A 19,111-nucleotide genomic window follows, 5' to 3' on the forward strand; every position below is an offset into this window, starting at 1 on the left:
TTAAGTGGATACTGCATCATCTAGAGTTTAGATACAGCGGCAGGGTAAGCAAACAGCATGTAGCTATGTTTGTGTTTGTCAATTGGTGATTACATTTGAGAGCAGACTGAAGGTCACTGCAACAAAGTGGAGACTATGGCTTATAATGTTTCAGCATCCAAAGCCATGCCTATAGCAATGGGGTAATAATATGCTGGTATGTGTGTTTAGTTTGGTCATTTTGGATTTTTATTCAAGAGGAGATTGAGGGCAAGACAACGGAGCGCTGCAGCAAAGTAGAGAACGTGGTGTGTAAATACGACGACGTCCAGAAGTAAGGCACAGTAATGTTATATAGCTGTTGATAAGGAGACATTTCCTTCAAGAAGAGACACATATCATAGCAACTGGGTAAGCAAACATTAGCATATGTTTATTTTCCATTATTTTGACTTTGATTGGAGAGGAGACTGAGGGCAACAAGGAATCGGAATGCTGCAGCAAAGTGGAGACAACGGAGTGCAATACTGCACAGAGGAGAATGGGGGTGTTAAGAAAAAGGACCACTTCAGTAAAAGGGAGACTGTGGAGTATCATAAGCGAAGTGCGCATCTCAGACCGCACAGTGCATTGTGGGTAGGGGGCGGGGGGCGTTACCCTGCTACCAAACAGTAGTCATGGAAAGCCATGGAGACGATTTCAACCGCTTGAAAGTTGATGATTTAAAGCGTTTTTTGTAGTCGCCGTGGATTGCCTGTTACAACGAGGACTGCGTTCGGCAACAGACAGAAACGGAACGACGAATGGCTGCCCTTGCGTATACTGCGTCGATCCAAAACCTACTGGTCTTTCTGACAAAGGAGGAAGAGAGAGACGCTGTAAAAAATGACTACATCATTGTTAATCGTTGGAGACAAAGTACTTTCTGAAGACAAGTGACGGACGGCTGGTCGGCCCATGGTTTGAAACTATGGCCACCTTGCATGTCAGCCGATATTTAGCTGAATGTGTGCACGTTACCGGGAGTTGGATCAAGCACACAACACCGGGACACGTTCAAGAGACGGGTAGGATCTTTCTTCACTGAAGGGGTCAATTGGGGCTAGAAGCAGGTTCTTAAATGACCGTCACTCCGTTAGTTTAGTCACATGTGCGTCCGCTGGCAAGCTTCGTGATGCTTCCGTCTGCTCCCTCGATTTCAGGGTATTGACCAAATAAATGTGTGAAAGAAATTTTCCATTTTAGCTTCTTTTACGTTCATTTGGATCTTTCTTTTCTGTCTGTGAACGGAGGTTTACAAACGTACACTTCCGTCCTCTCGAGCTCTCGTGGTTTTTTTTTTGCCTATAAACTCCATTAGGACAGTTAAAAATGGCACTCCATTCGCCACCATTCAAATGACGGCTTTGTTTGGTAGCCAGTTTTTTTTTTTTAACTTGATTTTCATGCATGCGCAAACGTAATGTGGACTTCGCTTATAATGTAGTGTGCACAGCTAAGGCGCAGCAACTTGGCAACCTTATGTTAGCATGTGTTTTTATTTTTGTCTTTTAATCGAGATGCTTTTTCTCAAGAGGACACTAAGGGCGCCAAGGAATCTAAGTGCTACAGCAAAGTGGAGACTGTGGGGAGTATAATACATTATTTTGATTTGTTGTTTTAGTTTTTATTTGAGAGGAGATTAAGGGCTACAATAAGACTGTGCAGACTATTAGGTTCAATACTGCACATTGTTGATATGTGGGAGAAAGTACCCCAAACCTCCGAACAGTGAGGCAGATTTGCTAACCACTAGTCCACCGTGCTCTCACCGCCAGTAACAATGTTAGTTCCGCTGTCTTGCCTTTTTGTGCGGAAACGATTACAGCTGGAGTGCGTTAAGGTTGCAGGAGATTCTCAATTTGGGTGTCAGCAACCTAAATATGAAAATATGTTTTTCCATGCTTGTGTCCATGGCGGCATTTGGGAACGAAGCCAGAGTGGAGGAGGAGGAATCCTGCATGATCTGCTCGCTGCATTCCTCCTGACGTAAAGGAGGGGTGGGGGGCGAGAATAGCTAAAAAGCAACAGGCTACTGGTTGTCTCACATACACACACACCACACACTTAAAACAATAACAACCCCTGCCAGGGACAAAACACACACGCAGACAAGACACCCACACATATAATAATAATAATGACTAGGCACACATAAACACACGCACGCACACACACGATCCAGATGCATGCAAACAATTCACACTGCAGGACCACTTCGGGTTTCATCATCTTCTTTCCCTTTTTTTCTTCCTCGGTTGCTTTCTTTCTCTTGAGAGATGGGGAAGGGAAAAGGGGGAGTAGAGAGGAGTGGAAAGGGGAGGGGAGGGGAGGGGAGGAGGGGTGTCTCATTCCCCATCTTTTGTTGCTTCTCGAGAGGGAGAGAGGACATATCCACACACTCTCTCCAGCCCCCCATTCTCACTCACACACACATACACGTTTGCGCCACACACACTCTTCAACGTTTCTCTTGTGGAACCCCCGCCCCCCTTCGCCGGGCCACACTTGGTACGCTCCGAGCATTCCTGCCAAGTAGCTTTCACACACAGAGGCAAAAAGCTTGTCTCAGGCAATTGCTGACAAGCTACAAACAAGGAGAGCCGCCTTTCCTCCCCTCTCACCCTCGGCGACCCGTATGTGTGCAACCCATCCTCGCTTTTTATATATATATATATTTTTTTAACCCTAACCACCCCACCGCCGCCTCCTCCCCCATCCTGTTCCTCCTCCTTCCTACTGAGAATGTGGGGGCCCCAGCAGCATAAATTGTCAGCTGTTCCTGGGCGTACTCGCTGTAAGCCCACATATGCAGGCGCTAGTGCTGCGGGGGTAACCCGAGTAAGCAAGACCCTGCTGGTTTCCGAGACTTGAAAAAGTAGACGGAGGCCCCCCAATAATGCGCCAGTGTGAAGGCACTACTTGCACTTGGAGTTAATGGTGCCATTGACTGTCGTTGAGCAGTTCGTGCAACAACAACAAAAAACACATTAAAATACTGACTACAATGATGAATACAGTATATCACAATACTTGCATCTTAAAAACTCTGTGCAAACTGAAATGGAATGCCATTATAATGCACTAGCCCCTCAAAGAACAAAAACAAACACATCTTTATAGCAGTCTACAGGAGGGCGGAACGTTTTTGAAAAATAATCTAATTGCAATGTCTATTTGAATTTATTTGTTCATTTCTACATTGTACGTTATGAAAACACACAATAACAATTATAACTTAAATAATTCAACACTTTTTGTATAATATTTAATGCTTCAATTAAATGGACATTTGTGCTGCTCCTTGTAGTGTGCGCACATTGGCCACAAGAGTGCAGTATAATACTTCCGTAAGTAAACGATTCGTCGTCCCACAGAGGGTAACTAAATGTGACCGAGTATTGTTATATGGTTGGTGCTGATGCACCGTTTGTGTTTGAATATCAGTTTTTTTTTTAGGATTCTAAGTAACGTGATGTTGATGCTAGTTTTGTTAGTTTTTTAGTTTTAATTTTGACTTGACTTGAAAAATGAAGTAACATGGTACATTAGCATCTGTAGGCAAAGTCAACCTCATCAGTAAAAAATGTAAAACTAAATAAACCACTGTATCATACATTTAATTTATTTTAGGCTTTTTATTAACTTGACTAATTTATCCATTTTCAGCAGTAAAAAGAGACTCTTGTCTATAATTTATTCGCTTACTTCAGTATTTTTTGTACAATAGCTTAAAAAATAACATTTTGCTACTTGCTGTTGACGGAAAATGACATCACAGGTGCTCAGTAAACAAGTAACGACCAATCACGGCTCAGCTGTTTTCCGGGTTTGGTAATGTGACTTTAGCAAACTGCACCATGATTGGTCGTTACCCGTTTCCTGAGCAAGCGTGATGTCATCTTCAGTCAATAATATGTGGCAAAATGTGTTTTTAAAGCAGGTAATAATTGCACATGACAAATAATGGTTATCACATTAATTATAGACAAAATGTCTTCTTACTGCTAAAAATGGATAAATGAGTCAAGTATCCCTTTAATGATTCACTCTGTGATGACGAACGGCCATAAAGAAGATGACATATTCACAGTTAACATGTTTAACTGTTATGGAAGTTTAAAGTTTAGTTGAGTAACCTAACCAAACAAGCAAACCATTGTGCAATAATAAAACAAAAATCCACTGGCTCACTTGCACTTTGAAACTATAAGAGAGCGCAATCATGAAGGTGTTTACAAAGCGATACTGCCACCTAGTGGCGTTTCACAGAGATGGCTCTATTTACATTGTAAAAATTCTTCACGTGAAATATTGGATTGCCAACCAACAGCTAAGGAGGACCAAATTTCCCAATAACAGGAGGTAATGCAAAGTGAATTATTTCTTTCCAGCGCCATCATACAATTGAAACAGTATAATTTAGCAAACATTTTAACTCCATTCAAAATAAAACCATGCTAACTATAGTCTAATAAAACAAAGTAAAACTACTCACTCCTTGATGACAGATGCAATGGGTGGCACACTGAAGGAAGTTGACCTCTTGCATTCACTTTTATTGTTCTTAGCTGTCATACAAATGCAAAATCATTAACCACTGAATAGTAAAACAGAAAACAAAAGTCAAATTATTCACCTCTTGACGAGTTATTTGCAGCATGACAGTGCAGCATGGATGTGACTTGTAAAGGAAGGAGTTCAGTTTAACTGTAACATCCTTAGAAGCCTAAAAATAAGTTAGCCACTGTATAGTAAAACTAAACTCACCTTTCGAAAGAGCCTGGCTGAAGTGTACAAGAGCGCAAACAGGAAGGTGTCTGCAGAGTGATACTGTCGTCATGTGGTGTTAAGCCAGGTATTATTTGAATTTGAACGCGTTTGGTAAAGGAATTAAGGTATATTTAATGAATTGTATTCATTGTAGTGTTCTGTGCATCCAGACTTCTATTGCAAGTTATTATTGCAACGTCACTGAAACAAACCACTACACGGATTTTGAGATGTTCGTGACTTCGTTTGTCCACATTCATTTCACAATTCTGTATTATTTTATTTTAAATTAAATTCATGATTGGAAAGAGAAACAAATTGGCCACATTGCAATCTGATGGTCGCGAAGCACCTTCTTCCAAGCAATGCCATGACATCATTTTCAATACCATTGACAATATGCCTGGCGTGGAACGATTGGCTCAATAGTTCCACACCAGGTATAGGCTTAACGTTTTTGTTTTTCTTTAATTCCACTCTAGATTAAGACCTGATTGGTCAGGGGAATCTGACGTGATGAACGATTTATTATTCACGTGAGCCTCATTGTATGGCCATTGAGGACCGACAGCAAACACCGCCATTGGCCATTGAGGACCAACAGCAAACACCGCCATCAAGTGTACGTTTTAGGTACTGCTTTGATCAATGACGTTAGGACATCTTAGTGCCTTCAAACAGAGTACAGAAGTATTGTTTCTATTTTTAAGATTCTGGGTTTCAGTCTCAGCTCTGGAATCCTGTATGTGCGTGGCATGTCCGTGATTCCTTCCACATTCCAAAAACATGCACGTAAGGTTCAATGACAAACTATTACAAGGGTCACCTGACCTGTATCCACTCTTGGGTGCACACTCTAGGATCCAACTCACCTGCAAACCTAAAGACAACTACTGGTATAAAACATGGATGGATATTGTTTAATAAAAATATCCAACAGGATCAAACAAATCAAGACTTTTTGCTTTACAAAGGCAAAACTTTTGAGACGCTCAATGTTATATACTCAGATTTATTGATCAAATTAGAACATCCCGGAGCAAACATGTAACCCTTCCCATCACAAAAAGCACAGGAATGCATTATTTTAAAATCTCAATTTCAATAAAACTCGCAATCACTTACTTGCCCGACAATAACACGTTAAAGGTCCCAGCATTTTATATAAATACTCTCGTATTTTTGTTAAATATCCTATCATTTGTCATGCTGGCTCAACACGTGAGGTCAAGACTATAACAAAAAGAAAAAAAAGGTAATTAAAGCAAGTGTAACAATATAAAATTCAAAAATGTATTCAGTCTTTACAGACAGTACGATTTTTCAAAATCAATTTGTGAACCATAAACATCTCTATGTGCACACATTGCATTTATTCAGTAGGAAGGAAAAGGGTTTGGATTAAGGTGGTGGACGGGATGGATCAAATTGCCATCATGAAGCAGTCACGTTGCGAAAAATCCATGTACGTACTGCACATATACATGCAGTGTTGTCGAAACAATCGCGCACCCATCCCCATCTCCCCTACGCACAGATTATTATTATGTGAGACGAGCAGATCAGAACAAAGGGCGGCGAGTGAAGTTATTACGAAGTTGAGCACATCAAAACGGACACTGAATCACCCAAAGGACCGCCTCGACTACACTACCCACCCAACAAAACACTTCAAGTATTCCCACCCTTGGCTTCAAGTATTCCCGCCCGACCTTCAAATTCATCACCAGCTCTTCGGTTTACAACATAGGCTAAAGATAAACCAACTCCAAATTCAGCTATACACATAGGATTGATGACACCATGTAACGGTAACCAGTTAAAACAATCCCGTGTTTCATTTTTTATATACAAGCATGTTGATGATGTGGGATCGACGTTGCACGGCGGCGTCATGTTCCCCCGCCCCCTGAGTGTAATATTCAAGTTTTTTCGATTTTGGGGGGAAAACGGACACACGCCGCCCTTGGTTTGGTTTTTAAATACAACCGGGATTAGATTAGAATCAAAAGAACAGTCACTTGTCCTTACAGACCCCGTTGTGCTTGAGGGTGACGGCTCCATTATGTACAAGCTTCTGATTGCTCGTGTGACTTCCTCGTCACTTGCTCTGTCGGACTCTAAGGGGAAGTAAAAATAAATAAAACAAAGAAGATATTATTCCACTTGGGTGTAGATGACCACAATGTAATCCAATTGATTCTAATACCGTTAACTGCATATGTACAGGGAACTCCTCAGTTTTACGACAAATACGTAAACTTGTAGCCGAGCAGGACAAGGAGGAATTCAACAAACATTAGGGAAAAATTGTCCAACAAAGTCACACAAAACAGGTTGAATTGCCAAGGATTGGAGCACAGCGTTATCCCACATCAAAATAGTAAAGCAATAATCACATTCAATCTATATGAGGGGGGGGAAATCAAAGACGCAGTGTAACATTTTGGGTTTACGTTTATATCTTAAGTGGTACTTTACAGTCCAGAAGAAACTCCATAATATTCAGCTGCATCTCAGCCACCCACCTCAACCTTGATTCAGCAGACGCTTTGGCCTCAGGAGCCAGCGACAATGCAGCTCCTGCATTTGTACAACTTGGGGTCATGGGTGCGGATGTGGTTCCGTACATTCCTCAGTCGAAAGAATGTCTTGCTGCAAAGCTGCAGAGCAGAAGGGGTCAGACAACATATATCAAGCAAACAGTAAAAAATACTATTTTAATTATACCCTACTACAGTGGACCTTTGGAATTGATGAATTGATTTTTTTACCCGGATTGCAAATGTACTCGATTGGAAGTAATTTCAATCTATGGGTAGTGATTAGCAGGCCACCATTCTTACGGGAGACACTCAAAATCAGTGGTCCCCAACCACCGGGCTAAGTACCAGTCCTGGGCCGCAGAGTACTGTACTTCCGGTTAATTGATTAGCCAAGGCTTAAAAATATTTTATTTTGAAACATGATTGGATTCTCTCGACGGACTCTTGACGCATGTCAAGATGCTAATTATCTCAGTGGCGTACGGCTGATGCCAATCAACAAGTTGGCAAAATGAGTAAAAAACAGAGATATTTGGAAAGTTTCTTTGCAACGGAGAAAGACGTGGACTTTTATGAACCGGTCCGTGGTGGGAAAAAGATCGGGGACCACTCCTCTAAATGATCATCAATTTTGATCCCATGCTCGGCCCTCGTGTTAAGTAGGGATGGACATAATTGATTAACAGATAATTAGGAATTCTGTCAATTCACGACGGTTGTGAAGGGACCAATATATTAGCCTTGTAGAGGTGCAATGTTTAACTGACAACAATTATTAAACTAAATGAATAATTATTTTGATATCCAATTTCTGAGGGTCCAATATACATCCCTGGTTGAGGATGAAGTGGGCCTGGACTTACCAGACACGGCCAGTGCTTGCCCTCGATGTGCCGCAGGCGATGCATGATGAGAGCATCGCAGTCCCGGTAGGAGGAGGAGCATTGCGTGCAAGAGTGGGCCACCTTCGGGGCTTTGGGGGCCTGGCTGCGTGGGCCCCGCAGCTGCTTTAGCCTTGCTCGGCGAACAGAGTCCAATACGACACAGCCCCTGCTGCTCAAGGGGATGGCGGTAGGCTCTTGCTGATGGGTTTCAAGACAAAAACAAAGATTGTTTGTGGTGAGGTTTCACTCAAGCAAGATTGTACATACGCAAGACTCAAACGAGGGCTAAACCATTTTAGGAAAAGGTTATTTGCAATTTTTCTGACAGATATTGTGATTTTGATTCAATTCACAATTTTCTTAATAGGATAGGCCTCAAGTAAATGTTCACTATGTAAAGTAACACTTACAACAATGACAGAAAATTACATCCTATTATCAAAACTAACAGCTATTACTCTAAACATGCACGGATACTGCAAGACCTACTGTTAGCTCTCAAACATAGAGATATGCAATTATGTGGAATACTGTACATAAAAATAAAATATTAGAACAAAAAAAAATTGGTTAATGTACATGTTCTTTGTACACAGATTTAAGATGATATAAAATATTTTTCCGTATATTTGTCAGAGGCTTAACTGCTTCAAACGAAGTCTGAAGACTGAAATTCGGTAGGGGTGTGAATTGCCTAGTATTTCGATTCGATCTGTATCACGATTCATAGGTCACGATTTGATTCGATTCCAATTAATACATATACGAATCTATAAGTCAATTATTGTGATTTAAAAAAAAAACAAAACTCAAATTTCAAAAATACTAATCAGTAATCTTGTACATTTGTATAAAAAATGTACTTCAGGTTTATAACTGTGAGCCACTGTATGTAACAAACAGGTCTGTTTTATGTTTGAACAGCATTGAAATCAAATTTTAAGGCTTAATGTTCCATTAATATAACATTCTTCCATGCTTAAAGTGTGAACCCTAACCCTAATTAAGACATTTTGTTGAATATTTCTATAAAAAATTGATCTTGGCTGCATATTGAATCGATACGAGAATTGTGCGCTGTAATATCGCGATATATAGCCGAATCCATTATTTTTTTTTTAACACCCCTATACGGTATAAAGTGAATTCCTTCATCGTAATGGTGAGTGTAAAAATGTTTTCATAATGGAAGCCTCTGATTTTTCACATTTCATGTGAAAGGTAAATATTTCATGTTAAGTTTGGCTCCGCTGAGCCGTCCAAGATCCTAATACTATATAAAAGTATTGATCTGAACCAACGGCAACCTCCCCACCCCCCACCCCCCACCTACCTTTGGTATGATCTGCGTAGCCTTTGTCCCTCTGGATCTGGCCAAAGGAGTGTTGTTTCGGGAGCTGGACCTGAGTCTCTGAACACTAGCCTGGCTCACACTCCTCTCCACCTTCTCTTTCTTGACCACCGACAAGGTGGGTGGCGGTCCTCTGGCTCTCAGTTCCCTGTGGTTGGACTGACCCATTCCAAATTTCTCGCCGACTTGTGACACAGAGCGCGTCAAACAGATATCCACACTCTCTTCCTCTTTCTTGATGGCCGCCATGGGTGCCCCGGATGGCCGGCAGAAGCTGAACAAAAAGCCTGAGTCCAGTAGTTTGATGGGGGGCTTGCTCTGGCGCTTACCCAGGTCTGGTGAGGGCGGATCCAAGAAAGGGCTGCCAACTGGCACAGGATCTGCCGGTTCCTCTTTGATGACTTTGTACAAAGGATGGTTGTAGATGGCCGGGGCAGGAGAGTTCTCGGAGAACTGGAACCCATCACCGGGTTGATCGCCTTTTACTTGTCTGTCAGTGTTCATCTCCTCCTTCAACACTTTCCTGGGCCTGCCCCGTGGCTTTGCCTCCTCTTTTGTGCCACCCGGCCTGGGCTTTGTTTTTGTCCCCGGACGGCTGCTGTTGTAGCGAAGTGTCTTGACGGTAATGTTATTCCTGGCCTGTGCTCTCTGAGAAGGTTGATTGATTGATGCAAGAGAGAGACCTGAGACTGAGTATTCAGTTGGTTCTGATTTGATCCTGACTTTGTTCCTCACTGGAGTTTTGTTGGAGATACGTCGCAGGGGCTGGTGGACAGGAGGATGGACACGAGCACCGTTCCTCACAGACCGTCGCAGCTCTCTCCCACTGAAGCCAGGCCGGGATCCCGCTCGGAACATATCAGGTAAGACTCCTTTACTTCGCATGCTCCTGTCGCTAGGAGGGACTTGTTTATTAGGCTTATGTTTCTTTCGAATTCCTTCAGGGACAGGTGGGCCACTGGACTTGGCTTTCCCCCCCTTGTTGAGTACGAGACTGTTAACAGGGTCACATATGGGAAGAGACAATGTCACAGCACTGCATGGTTGCACTGGGGGAGTGCTACGGGGTTTCCGCCTCTTGGTTAGCGAGTAGTTGTTGGCTTTAAGCTTCCTGAGTCGTTTCTTCTGCCTCCAGCCAATCAGATCCTCCGGTCGGGGCAGAAGGGCTGTCCTCTGGAGGCCGAGAACCAGCATCAGTTTGTACTTCTCCTGGGCTCTTGCATAGTCCTCCTCATCCACTCCCAGCTCTTCCACTTCCTGTTTCACCCTGACAGGGCTACAAACCGGACTGGATCTGGAGGCGGACGACTTGCGGTTTTGTCGAGGGCTATCCGGCATGGGCAGTAATCTCTGAACCTTCTGAGCAGCACCAGGACTTGAGCGGAGAAGGCGGGTGTTAGATGGTGCTATGGGGGAGTAATTTTTGGACTGTGGGTTACCAATATTTCTGGATACAGCGCTCTTCTTGGAGGAAGGCGATTTGAAGTCCATGAGCTTCATCCGGTGTGAAGGACTCATGGGGAGTCCGTTATGAACTTTGGAATTTGGCGTCCTACGCAAATTGCAACTCGGACTCCCTTCCAAAGACTCATCCGATGTATCCAGTTTTAAGTGGAAGCCACCAATGTTATCCTCCAATTCCCTTTTCCTTTTGGTTTTGGTTTCCGCCTGTTGGTGATGGCGCTGACTGCAAACACCATCGTAGTCCAATTTTAAGTCCCGGCTAGGTTGAACAATGTTGTGGTGTTCTTTCATAAGAGCAGAGCAGGCCTCCACAGCAGGCCACATGCCGAGGTGGCGGGCCATGGTGATGACTTCGGGGAGGTCCTCCCAGCGCACACACAAAGTGGAGGAGTAGGAGAAGTCCAGCAGAGACAAAAGGCTGTCCTCGCTGAAGCCTGAGTGGAGGAGACAGAACCTTCAGTTAGATACGTGGAGCGTGGGGTTGACCGGTGCGCAAGACAACAAACACGCTTTGTCTAAATTAGAGAACAGAGAGCTAATGGAGGGCAACGCTAGCAAGAACATTGAAAACGGCTTTCAACTGCCGCTCCTTTATGACCTCACCCCTTGCTAACTCCCAAAAGAACATTAACGGAGCGCTACAAATTTCTGGCAAGTACGGGTTCTAAGATGGAAGCCTTTTCTTCCTAGGATAATGAACGAAACGTTTTGAGCAGATAAACAAAAAAAAATAAAAGGTCAACTTGCGCTGAATTAAGTTCCATTGGCGAGTGACTGAATCAAACAATAATAAAATTGTGAATGACCCTGATTCCAAAGTAAATATGAATGAAACGCTTTATGATGACGTCATGAGCTTTGTGAAAATGTCATTTTACTTTATTAAACCATGTTACATGCTGAGGAACATGAATGATGGTGCATCAAATTCATCATAGAAAGTGACTATTATATTTACAGTAATCCTCCAGTTTACCAATTTGCTTTTCTTTTTCTTTTCTTTTTTACTGTGGAACCCTCAGAGACAAAATTGAATGAAAAGCAGAAATCATTTTTGTGTGTGAATTGAGTAAAACTATTACAGTAAAATATTTGTTTTCATTTGTTTCCAGGTCAAAGCTAATTCTTCTTCTTTTTTTATTTAGAGTATTTTAAATGTAGGAGACCCCGGGGACGACCCAGAACACGCTGGAGAGACTTTGTCTCGGCTGGCCTGGGAACGTCTTGGGATCCCGCTAGAGGAGCTGGACGAAGTGGCTGGGGAGAGGGAAGTCTGGTTTCCCTGCTAAAGCTGCTGCCCCCGCCACCCAACCTTGGATAAGCGCCAGAAAATGGATGGATGTGGAAAAAGGGGTTTATATTGCTAATTGAAAACAAAATCAAATTTTTGACTCTTTCTAAATCCAAGTCCAAAATGTAGGCAAAACTATAACTGAAATTTAAGTATCATGCTTTGTGAATAAAAATAACAGGTGAGTGTGCTAGAACCACAATCACTTGGCAGTTCCTGCAATTAAACCTTTATTTTCTACAAATGTCAATAATAGTAGTTTAAACTGACCTATTAGTATATTGTTGGCGTTCTCTTTTCGTTCGCCCTAAGATGCCACCAGAGCCCTGGCTAATAGGAAGGTATCGTAGTAATTCCACTATTGACCTATGTACGTATAGGAGATGCTGAGTTCCATCTAGGTTGTGAACAGAAGTTACAGCTGCATGTGTATGTTTTTTTTTCTTAGCTGAATAGTTAAAAAGCTAAAGCTAAGTAACAAACAAGCTAAGTCCTCATTATTGCTTGACAACTGGTAATGAATGTGAAGCAAATGCACATGCACTTCCGCTGCATTTTTTTCCGTGATCTTGAAATGTTATTGAAGGCTTTTGGCATCACAAATTGGAGTACGTTTCTAGTTTACACAAATAATATCAGCAACAGTAAACATTTTTAAGGGGGGTGCCAATTACTCCAGGATTTTTGCAATTCGCAGCAGCTTTACTGCCTATATGCTCCTTGAATAGTGTCGATCTCCTACATTACATTTACACAAACCTACTCAGACACAGACATTCTGGGCAGGTCTGTCTGAACATTTCAAACCGTTACAACACAGTAACTTTTGTGAAAAAAACTTACATGTGGTGTGTGTGTTTTCATGAAATACTTGATTGTAAATCTGTGAATGTGACATATGCTGACTCTTATGTTGACTTACCACTGAGATCTATGTCTGCTTTCATACTGGAATCCATCTCTGTAAAGATTTCCTGGAAGTGGTCGCTGACGGCTGCCAGCACTGCTCTGTGTGCGGCGTAGGACTGCCTGTTAGTGCGCACAGTGATGTCACAGAACATCCCTGCCTCCCGCTGACTCCTCAGCTTTTTGAGCAGGTCAGAGCTGTGCGACACCATCGTCTTCGTGACGCATCCTCGGACGCCGAGCTCCTAGGAAGAGAGGTGGATTTTAAGGAAAGGAAAGAAAAAAAGGGCTCCGCTGCGGAAATGACACAAATAAGGCGCTGTCGGAGACAACCAAGTGTGAGAGAAGATGAGAATGAACAAGTGTAAACTCCAAATGTGTGAGGTTGAAGGAAAAGGAGGATTCTGAACTTCTTCTCAATATTGCAACTGCTGCTCACCTCTGTCTTCTTGTGTTGCTGGCTCTGACACTCAGAACAGTCCAGGACGAAATCTCTGATGTGGAAGTACATCCCTGCAACAACAACAAAGGTCAACAAAGGTTTTTTTTTTTTTTTAGAGGGGTGGGCACAACTTTTGCACCTCTCATTTAAAATAACAAAATATTAAACATATTTTTCGCTATGATCCTTGTAGGTTTGAAAGCTACAGTAATAATAATAAGCACATTGAAACTTAGAAAATTTGAAACCAGTCAGTGAAATACGCCAAGAATAGTAGGTGACTAATGTACAACAAAGGGCTCTTTTAGCAAATACTTCTGTCTGTGTTTCCACTTTGAAATGAGCGTTTGACAAGATGCCAGTTGGGTCACTTTATTTAGCTACAAAGACAAAACATTTATACTGTACTTGATAATACTGTGCAGTTGTACACTCGTAACTACAAACTACAGAGGCCATGTCCACAAAAGGCTGAGGCCAAACGGGCATTGGTCCACCACCAGAGCTTAAAATGTGGCTACTGATTATAATGAAATTTGTGTCACTGCATGGTGACCTGTGAGGGAGCACGTCTGTGTCGCAGTTCAGGGTTCGAATCCCGGCTCCCGCCTTCATGTGTGGAGTTTGTGTTCTCCCTGTATTTGTGTGGCTTCTTCACATATACTCAAAAAAAAACCATGCAATTTTAGACTCTAAATTGTCCATAGGTGTAAATGTGAGTGTGAATGATTGCCTTTATGTCCGCGGCTAAAAAACTGCCAACCAGTTCGGGGCATACTCTGCTTCTCGCCCCAAATCAGTTGGGATATAATCTAGCTCACGCAGATCCGAATGAGGATAAGCGTCATTACTGTCAACCAAAATACACAGAAGAGACTGCATACAGTAGCACATACCTTAAGGAACTATATTTGGTTCGCTAGGAGTTGTTGCTTGGTAACCTCACAGCCACAACGACTTTACCAGCAATTAGGGCTAGCCAACAAATCGAATGTATTCGATACATCGTTATTTTAAAAATCTCATCGTTGAAAATTTGCTAAATCGTGAAATCGAATTTTGTCTTCTGGATTATTAAAATATGTTGTTCTTATGTTCTGTTACATTAAATTTTTTTGTGAGTTGCAATTTTGCACAAGTGGCAGAGAATGCTGGATGGGTGGTTTACAAGACATGTTTACAATAACTGCAAATTACTTAATTGTGGAAATTAAGCACAAACTATGAATGTTACATTTATGTTAAAACAAATTTAGAATCAGTATACATTATTGTTGTCTTAACATTTTGCACAGGAATTATTTTTGAATAAATGAAACCTTGAAATAAATATTTGTTGGGTTTATTAGATTAAAATCGATTAAAATCGCCCAGCCCTACCATCAATTACAAATTGATGACTGGATGAGAATATAATCTGATTGAGGTGTTATTGGCCATTTTAACCACAGTTACGCATACATTCCTTGTTGCCGTTTAGAACTATGGTTTGCAACCAGGTTTGGCCTCATTCCATATCCTGACGTGACACCACTGACAAACTGAAAAGGAAAAATTTGGTTTATGGTGGCCCCGAATCCCGATGCATAAGAAGCAACTAAATGTTGCCTTGTGCATCATAGCTTTGGTATTAGGAATATAAATCCTCCGCCTCCCTGTCCCCTCTCCCTCGTCGCCCTTCCTCCTCCTCTCCCCCTCTCCTTGCGTCCCTGCCGCTGCCCCCTGCCCTTCTTGTCGTCCCCTTCCCTCCTCCCTTCCCCTTCCCCGGTACGCCTTCCTTCCCCTCCCCTGGGCCGGGGGCTCCATCCATGGCCCGGGTCTCGGTGCTATGGGGGCCGGCGGGGGTGGCTGGGGTTTGGTGTCGTGCCCGCCCCGCTCCGGTGGGCGTCCTGACACCTCGGGCGGGACCCAGTATCCGGGGGGCGAGCCCTATCGCCCCGCCGGACGGGTCCCATATGCCCGCCGGGGTCCTGGTGGGGTGGGTGGGGGCTTGGTGGGCCGGTGCACCTCCTGCCCCCGCCCGGTTGGGGGGGGCCCCGCTGGTCACACCTCTTAACTCACTACACTAGGTTTGCACAATACACTTTTATAGACACATAGGGCACATAACACACTTTGGGGGGTGGGGTAGGGTGGAAACACCGTCTTCACCCTACAACTCCCCTCCAATTTTAATACACCACACAACTTGTGGGTGGGGGGGGGGGCTTGTGGGGGTGCCATCGGTTGGGGGCCGCAGTATAGAGCAGTGCTGCGGTCCCCTGTCCGTGTCGCCACCCGCCCCCCCCCCCCCCCCGCCCTATCTATTTTTTTTAATGCACCACATACACTCAGCAACATGCTTGGGTGGCGGGTGGATCGGAGCGTGGGAATATCATTTCCATCGGCTCCGGTTCACCTGCTCCTAATTTTAATGCACCACACACACACACTTGTATATACACTGGGTGGGGTCACATTCACGGTTTAGGGGTAGAGTTCGCCAGTCCGCGAGCTGGCGGACTCAGTAACAGGGGTTAATTTTCACAAAGAACGCTGGGGTGACGACCGGGGCCTTCCCCCGCTGGGCCTGGGGTTCGGGGGTGTCGGCCGCCCTCCGGTGCCCCCATCTCCCCCTTCTGCCCCCGGTGTTCCGTCCTTCCACACGGCGGGGGGTGGGGTGGGCGCGGCTGCCCTCTCCGCTCCGCTGTCCGGCCCCTCTTCGGCGCCGGTGCCTGGGTGCGGGTGGTCCCCGGGGGCTGGGGGTCGGGGGTTGGGGGGCTGCCGGTTGGTCGGGGTGGGGTCGGGGGGGGGGCGGCTTTGTTGGGGGGGGGCGGTGGTGGGGGTTGCGGGGTGGGGGGGTGCTGGGGGTGGGGGGTGTCTGGGGGATTGGGGGCATGGGGGCTGGGGCTGGGTTGGGGTGGGTGGCGGGGGGTGGATGGGGGGCGGGGGGTGGTGGGGGGCGGGGGTTGGGGGCCGGTGGGGTGCCTGGTGGGCCTGCAGTGCCCCGTCCTGCTGCGTTGGGCCGGGGGCGCGGGCCGTGTTGGGGCGGGGGGCGCTCCTGCTCCTGGGTTTGCTCTCCGGCCGGTGGCCCTGGTGGGGCCCGGGGGTCGTCCTTTGGCGCTGCCGCGGCCTGGGGGGCCCTGAGGTGTTGCGCTTGCTCTGTTCCGGCGGGGGTCGACGGCTCCCCTCTTTGGTGGAGATTTTCATGCATGCCAGATCCACCACACCAGCATCTACCGAAACTCAGACACAATCTGTTTCCTCCTCAGGTTATTGAATCGGTGGAGGCTGGTGTCTCGGATCTCACGCGGCTTCGTCTGTCCTTCCTTCCTTTTCTCGGTCTCTCCGTTGGTCTCTTGAGGCCTCCCTGACTTTATGTTTTTTGGATTTGTTGGGGTCTGGATGTTTCTTGGGCTGGGGAGGAGTTCTGGTGGGGGGTGTCTGGTCGGTGCTGGATTTCACCTTCCTTGGTTTTCTTCGGTCCCCTCGGGTCTCCTGGTGTTCGATTTAGGTGAACGGTATGAGATTTTTTTTTCTAATAGGTTTTCTGGTGAGCTAACAAACACACGCACGCACGCACGCACACACACATACTCACCCACACACACAAAAAAAAAAAAAAAAAAAAAAAAAAGGTATGTATGTATGTATGTATATATGTATATATGTATGTATATATGTGTATATATATATATATATATATTAAAAAAAAAAAAAAAAAAAAAAAGAGCAATGATGATGACATTTCCGAATGAACAATACTGAGCTCTTAAAAAAAAAAAAAAAAAAAAAGGAATATAAATCTAAACTCAAACATTTTAATCAATTCATCAATCTAGGGTGACCTAGTGGTTAGCAAATTTGGGGTTCAATCCTGGCTCTGGCTTTCTTGTGTTACTAGTTTGTATGTTCTCCCTGCATCTGTGAGAATTTTCTCAAGTACTAAAGATGCCCTTGCGATTGACTGGCGACCAGTCCTGGGTGTATCCTACTGGTAAAGGCTCCAGCTCACCTATGACCTAAATGAGGACAAATACTACAGAAAATGGATGGATGTGTGTCTGGGTCAATGAAAATGTACATTTCTCTATCCACAATTGTGTGATCACTACAACCAAAATATATTTATTAACGTTTATATCACGTGACGATAAGCCTTGAAATACTTCTGAGATAAATCCAAGGTTGTAAGATGACGTTCTTACCCTCCCACCAGTAGTTCTCGGCCACGCATTTGTAGGTCTCCTCCAGGGTGAGATGACGCTTGCCGGGTGGTCGCCGGTGAAAGGAAGCGACTGAGTCCAGTCTCCGATCCTCGTCCAAAACCTGCCGGTAGTTGAGGAAACCCCTCTCCAACTTCCTTCGGTAGAGCAGCCCATTGATCCATTCAAAGTTCGGCGACCAGTTCATTTCGCCAGTCACACTCGACCACGTCTTGGAGCGGCAATTCGTCCCCTTCACGGCCATCGTTACTTGTCTGAGTCTTGTATACCCTGATAGAACTTTGCTCGTTTTGAATAGGCCAGTCAAAACACCCTAAAGTCCAACTTAAAATACTTAGAGACACCCTGATAACACATCGGTTGTCTATTCAGCTAACTCGTTAAAAAATATTGGAAAATCTCTTCTAAAGCTCATCAAAGGTTAGTGGCGAAAGTGCCAAAAGCCACTTCAGTGGATGCTCCTGATTTGTAGCCTAGTTGTTATCGAGAGCATCACTCACCCTCGTCCAAACATGTAACATTTATATGGCTGTAGTTCATGTTTAACAAATGGTACGGTCACATCGTTGTTGTGGCGACAGACTTGTTTTGGGGGTACTGTTCGCTCGAGTGGAGATAACAAATGTACCCCAGGAATCGCGCCAATAATGCCAAGTGATGTAAAGTCAGCCGCCTCGCTCGGTCCCCGGCCGTTAGCAAGCTTTCCCCCCGGGCGGCGGTCCGCGTTGCATTTAACTCAGGTGGTCGGGAGTGGCCCCCGGAGCAGGATCAATGCGAACGGCGTTAACTTGAGATTTCTTTCGACCAACTCGAGTCGGAAGCAACATGATGACGCAGCTATCAGCTCACCATCGCCACCTCCAACGACCTAAAAAAAAAAAAAAAAAGCGAGGTTGCCCTCCGCTATTAGCGCTCACAAATGTTGCAAATAGCCACCTGGCCTCGCCGAAAAGCGTGCCGACAGGACTCGGTATAACACGGATGCGAGTTCATACCGCTCCGGTGGCGGAAAAATCCTATCCAGTGGTCAAATAATCCAAATGTTAAACTCGCAAGCTTCTGTTTGTTGCTAATCAGCCTAAACGAACCAACTCCTCCCCGCCTTCACATCGTGCACATAACGTTAAAAGACAGAGAGCGTCGTTATGATTGGCTGACCGACATGTCAATCTTTTAGTTTCCGTTCCTCGTGTGAATCATGTTCGGTTGACGGATACCAATAGCAAGTGGG

The 19,111-nt window shown here is 44.6% G+C and overlaps 1 protein-coding gene across 3 annotated transcripts; it reads right to left on the reverse strand.

Moving 5' to 3' along the window:
* Positions 1 to 5,783: 5,783 nt before the first annotated feature.
* LOC147164556 (uncharacterized) lies at positions 5,784 to 19,037 on the reverse strand. 3 transcript variants are annotated; one of them, XM_086091647.1, is made up of 8 exons: positions 18,876 to 19,037; positions 17,863 to 18,748; positions 13,673 to 13,746; positions 13,250 to 13,478; positions 9,555 to 11,470; positions 8,201 to 8,419; positions 7,320 to 7,454; positions 5,784 to 6,911 (listed from the first exon to the last, which is right to left on the reverse strand). In XM_086091647.1, the coding sequence occupies exons 2-7, from the start codon at positions 18,122 to 18,124 to the stop codon at positions 7,350 to 7,352; spliced, it is 2,805 nt and encodes a 934-aa protein (XP_085947773.1). In that variant the 5' UTR covers positions 18,125 to 18,748; positions 18,876 to 19,037; the 3' UTR covers positions 5,784 to 6,911; positions 7,320 to 7,349. The 3 variants fall into 3 exon arrangements, with proteins under 3 accessions (XP_085947773.1, XP_085947774.1, XP_085947775.1); XM_086091648.1 differs by having other exon boundaries at positions 18,817 to 19,001; XM_086091649.1 differs by lacking the exons at positions 13,250 to 13,478; positions 13,673 to 13,746 and having other exon boundaries at positions 17,863 to 19,000.
* Positions 19,038 to 19,111: the final 74 nt, after the last annotated feature.

Source organism: Leptonotus elevatus, chromosome 12, assembly GCF_054856555.1.
Source record: "Leptonotus elevatus isolate MCC_2025b chromosome 12, RoL_Lele_1.0, whole genome shotgun sequence".
Lineage (NCBI taxonomy): Eukaryota > Metazoa > Chordata > Actinopteri > Syngnathiformes > Syngnathidae > Leptonotus > Leptonotus elevatus.

What these genes read in the sequence shown, in the direction of transcription:
- LOC147164556 (XM_086091647.1), bottom strand. Translation starts at nt 18,124, where the DNA reads ATGGCCGTGAAGGGGACGAATTGCCGCTCCAAGACGTGGTCGAGTGTG. An exon ending in CTACGCAGATCATACCAAAG is followed by an intron (nt 8,420 to 9,554) that starts GTAGGTGGGGGG and finishes GAAACCCATCAG; the next exon opens with CAAGAGCCTACCGCCATCCC. An exon ending in GCAAGCACTGGCCGTGTCTG is followed by an intron (nt 7,455 to 8,200) that starts GTAAGTCCAGGC and finishes TCTGCTCTGCAG; the next exon opens with CTTTGCAGCAAGACATTCTT.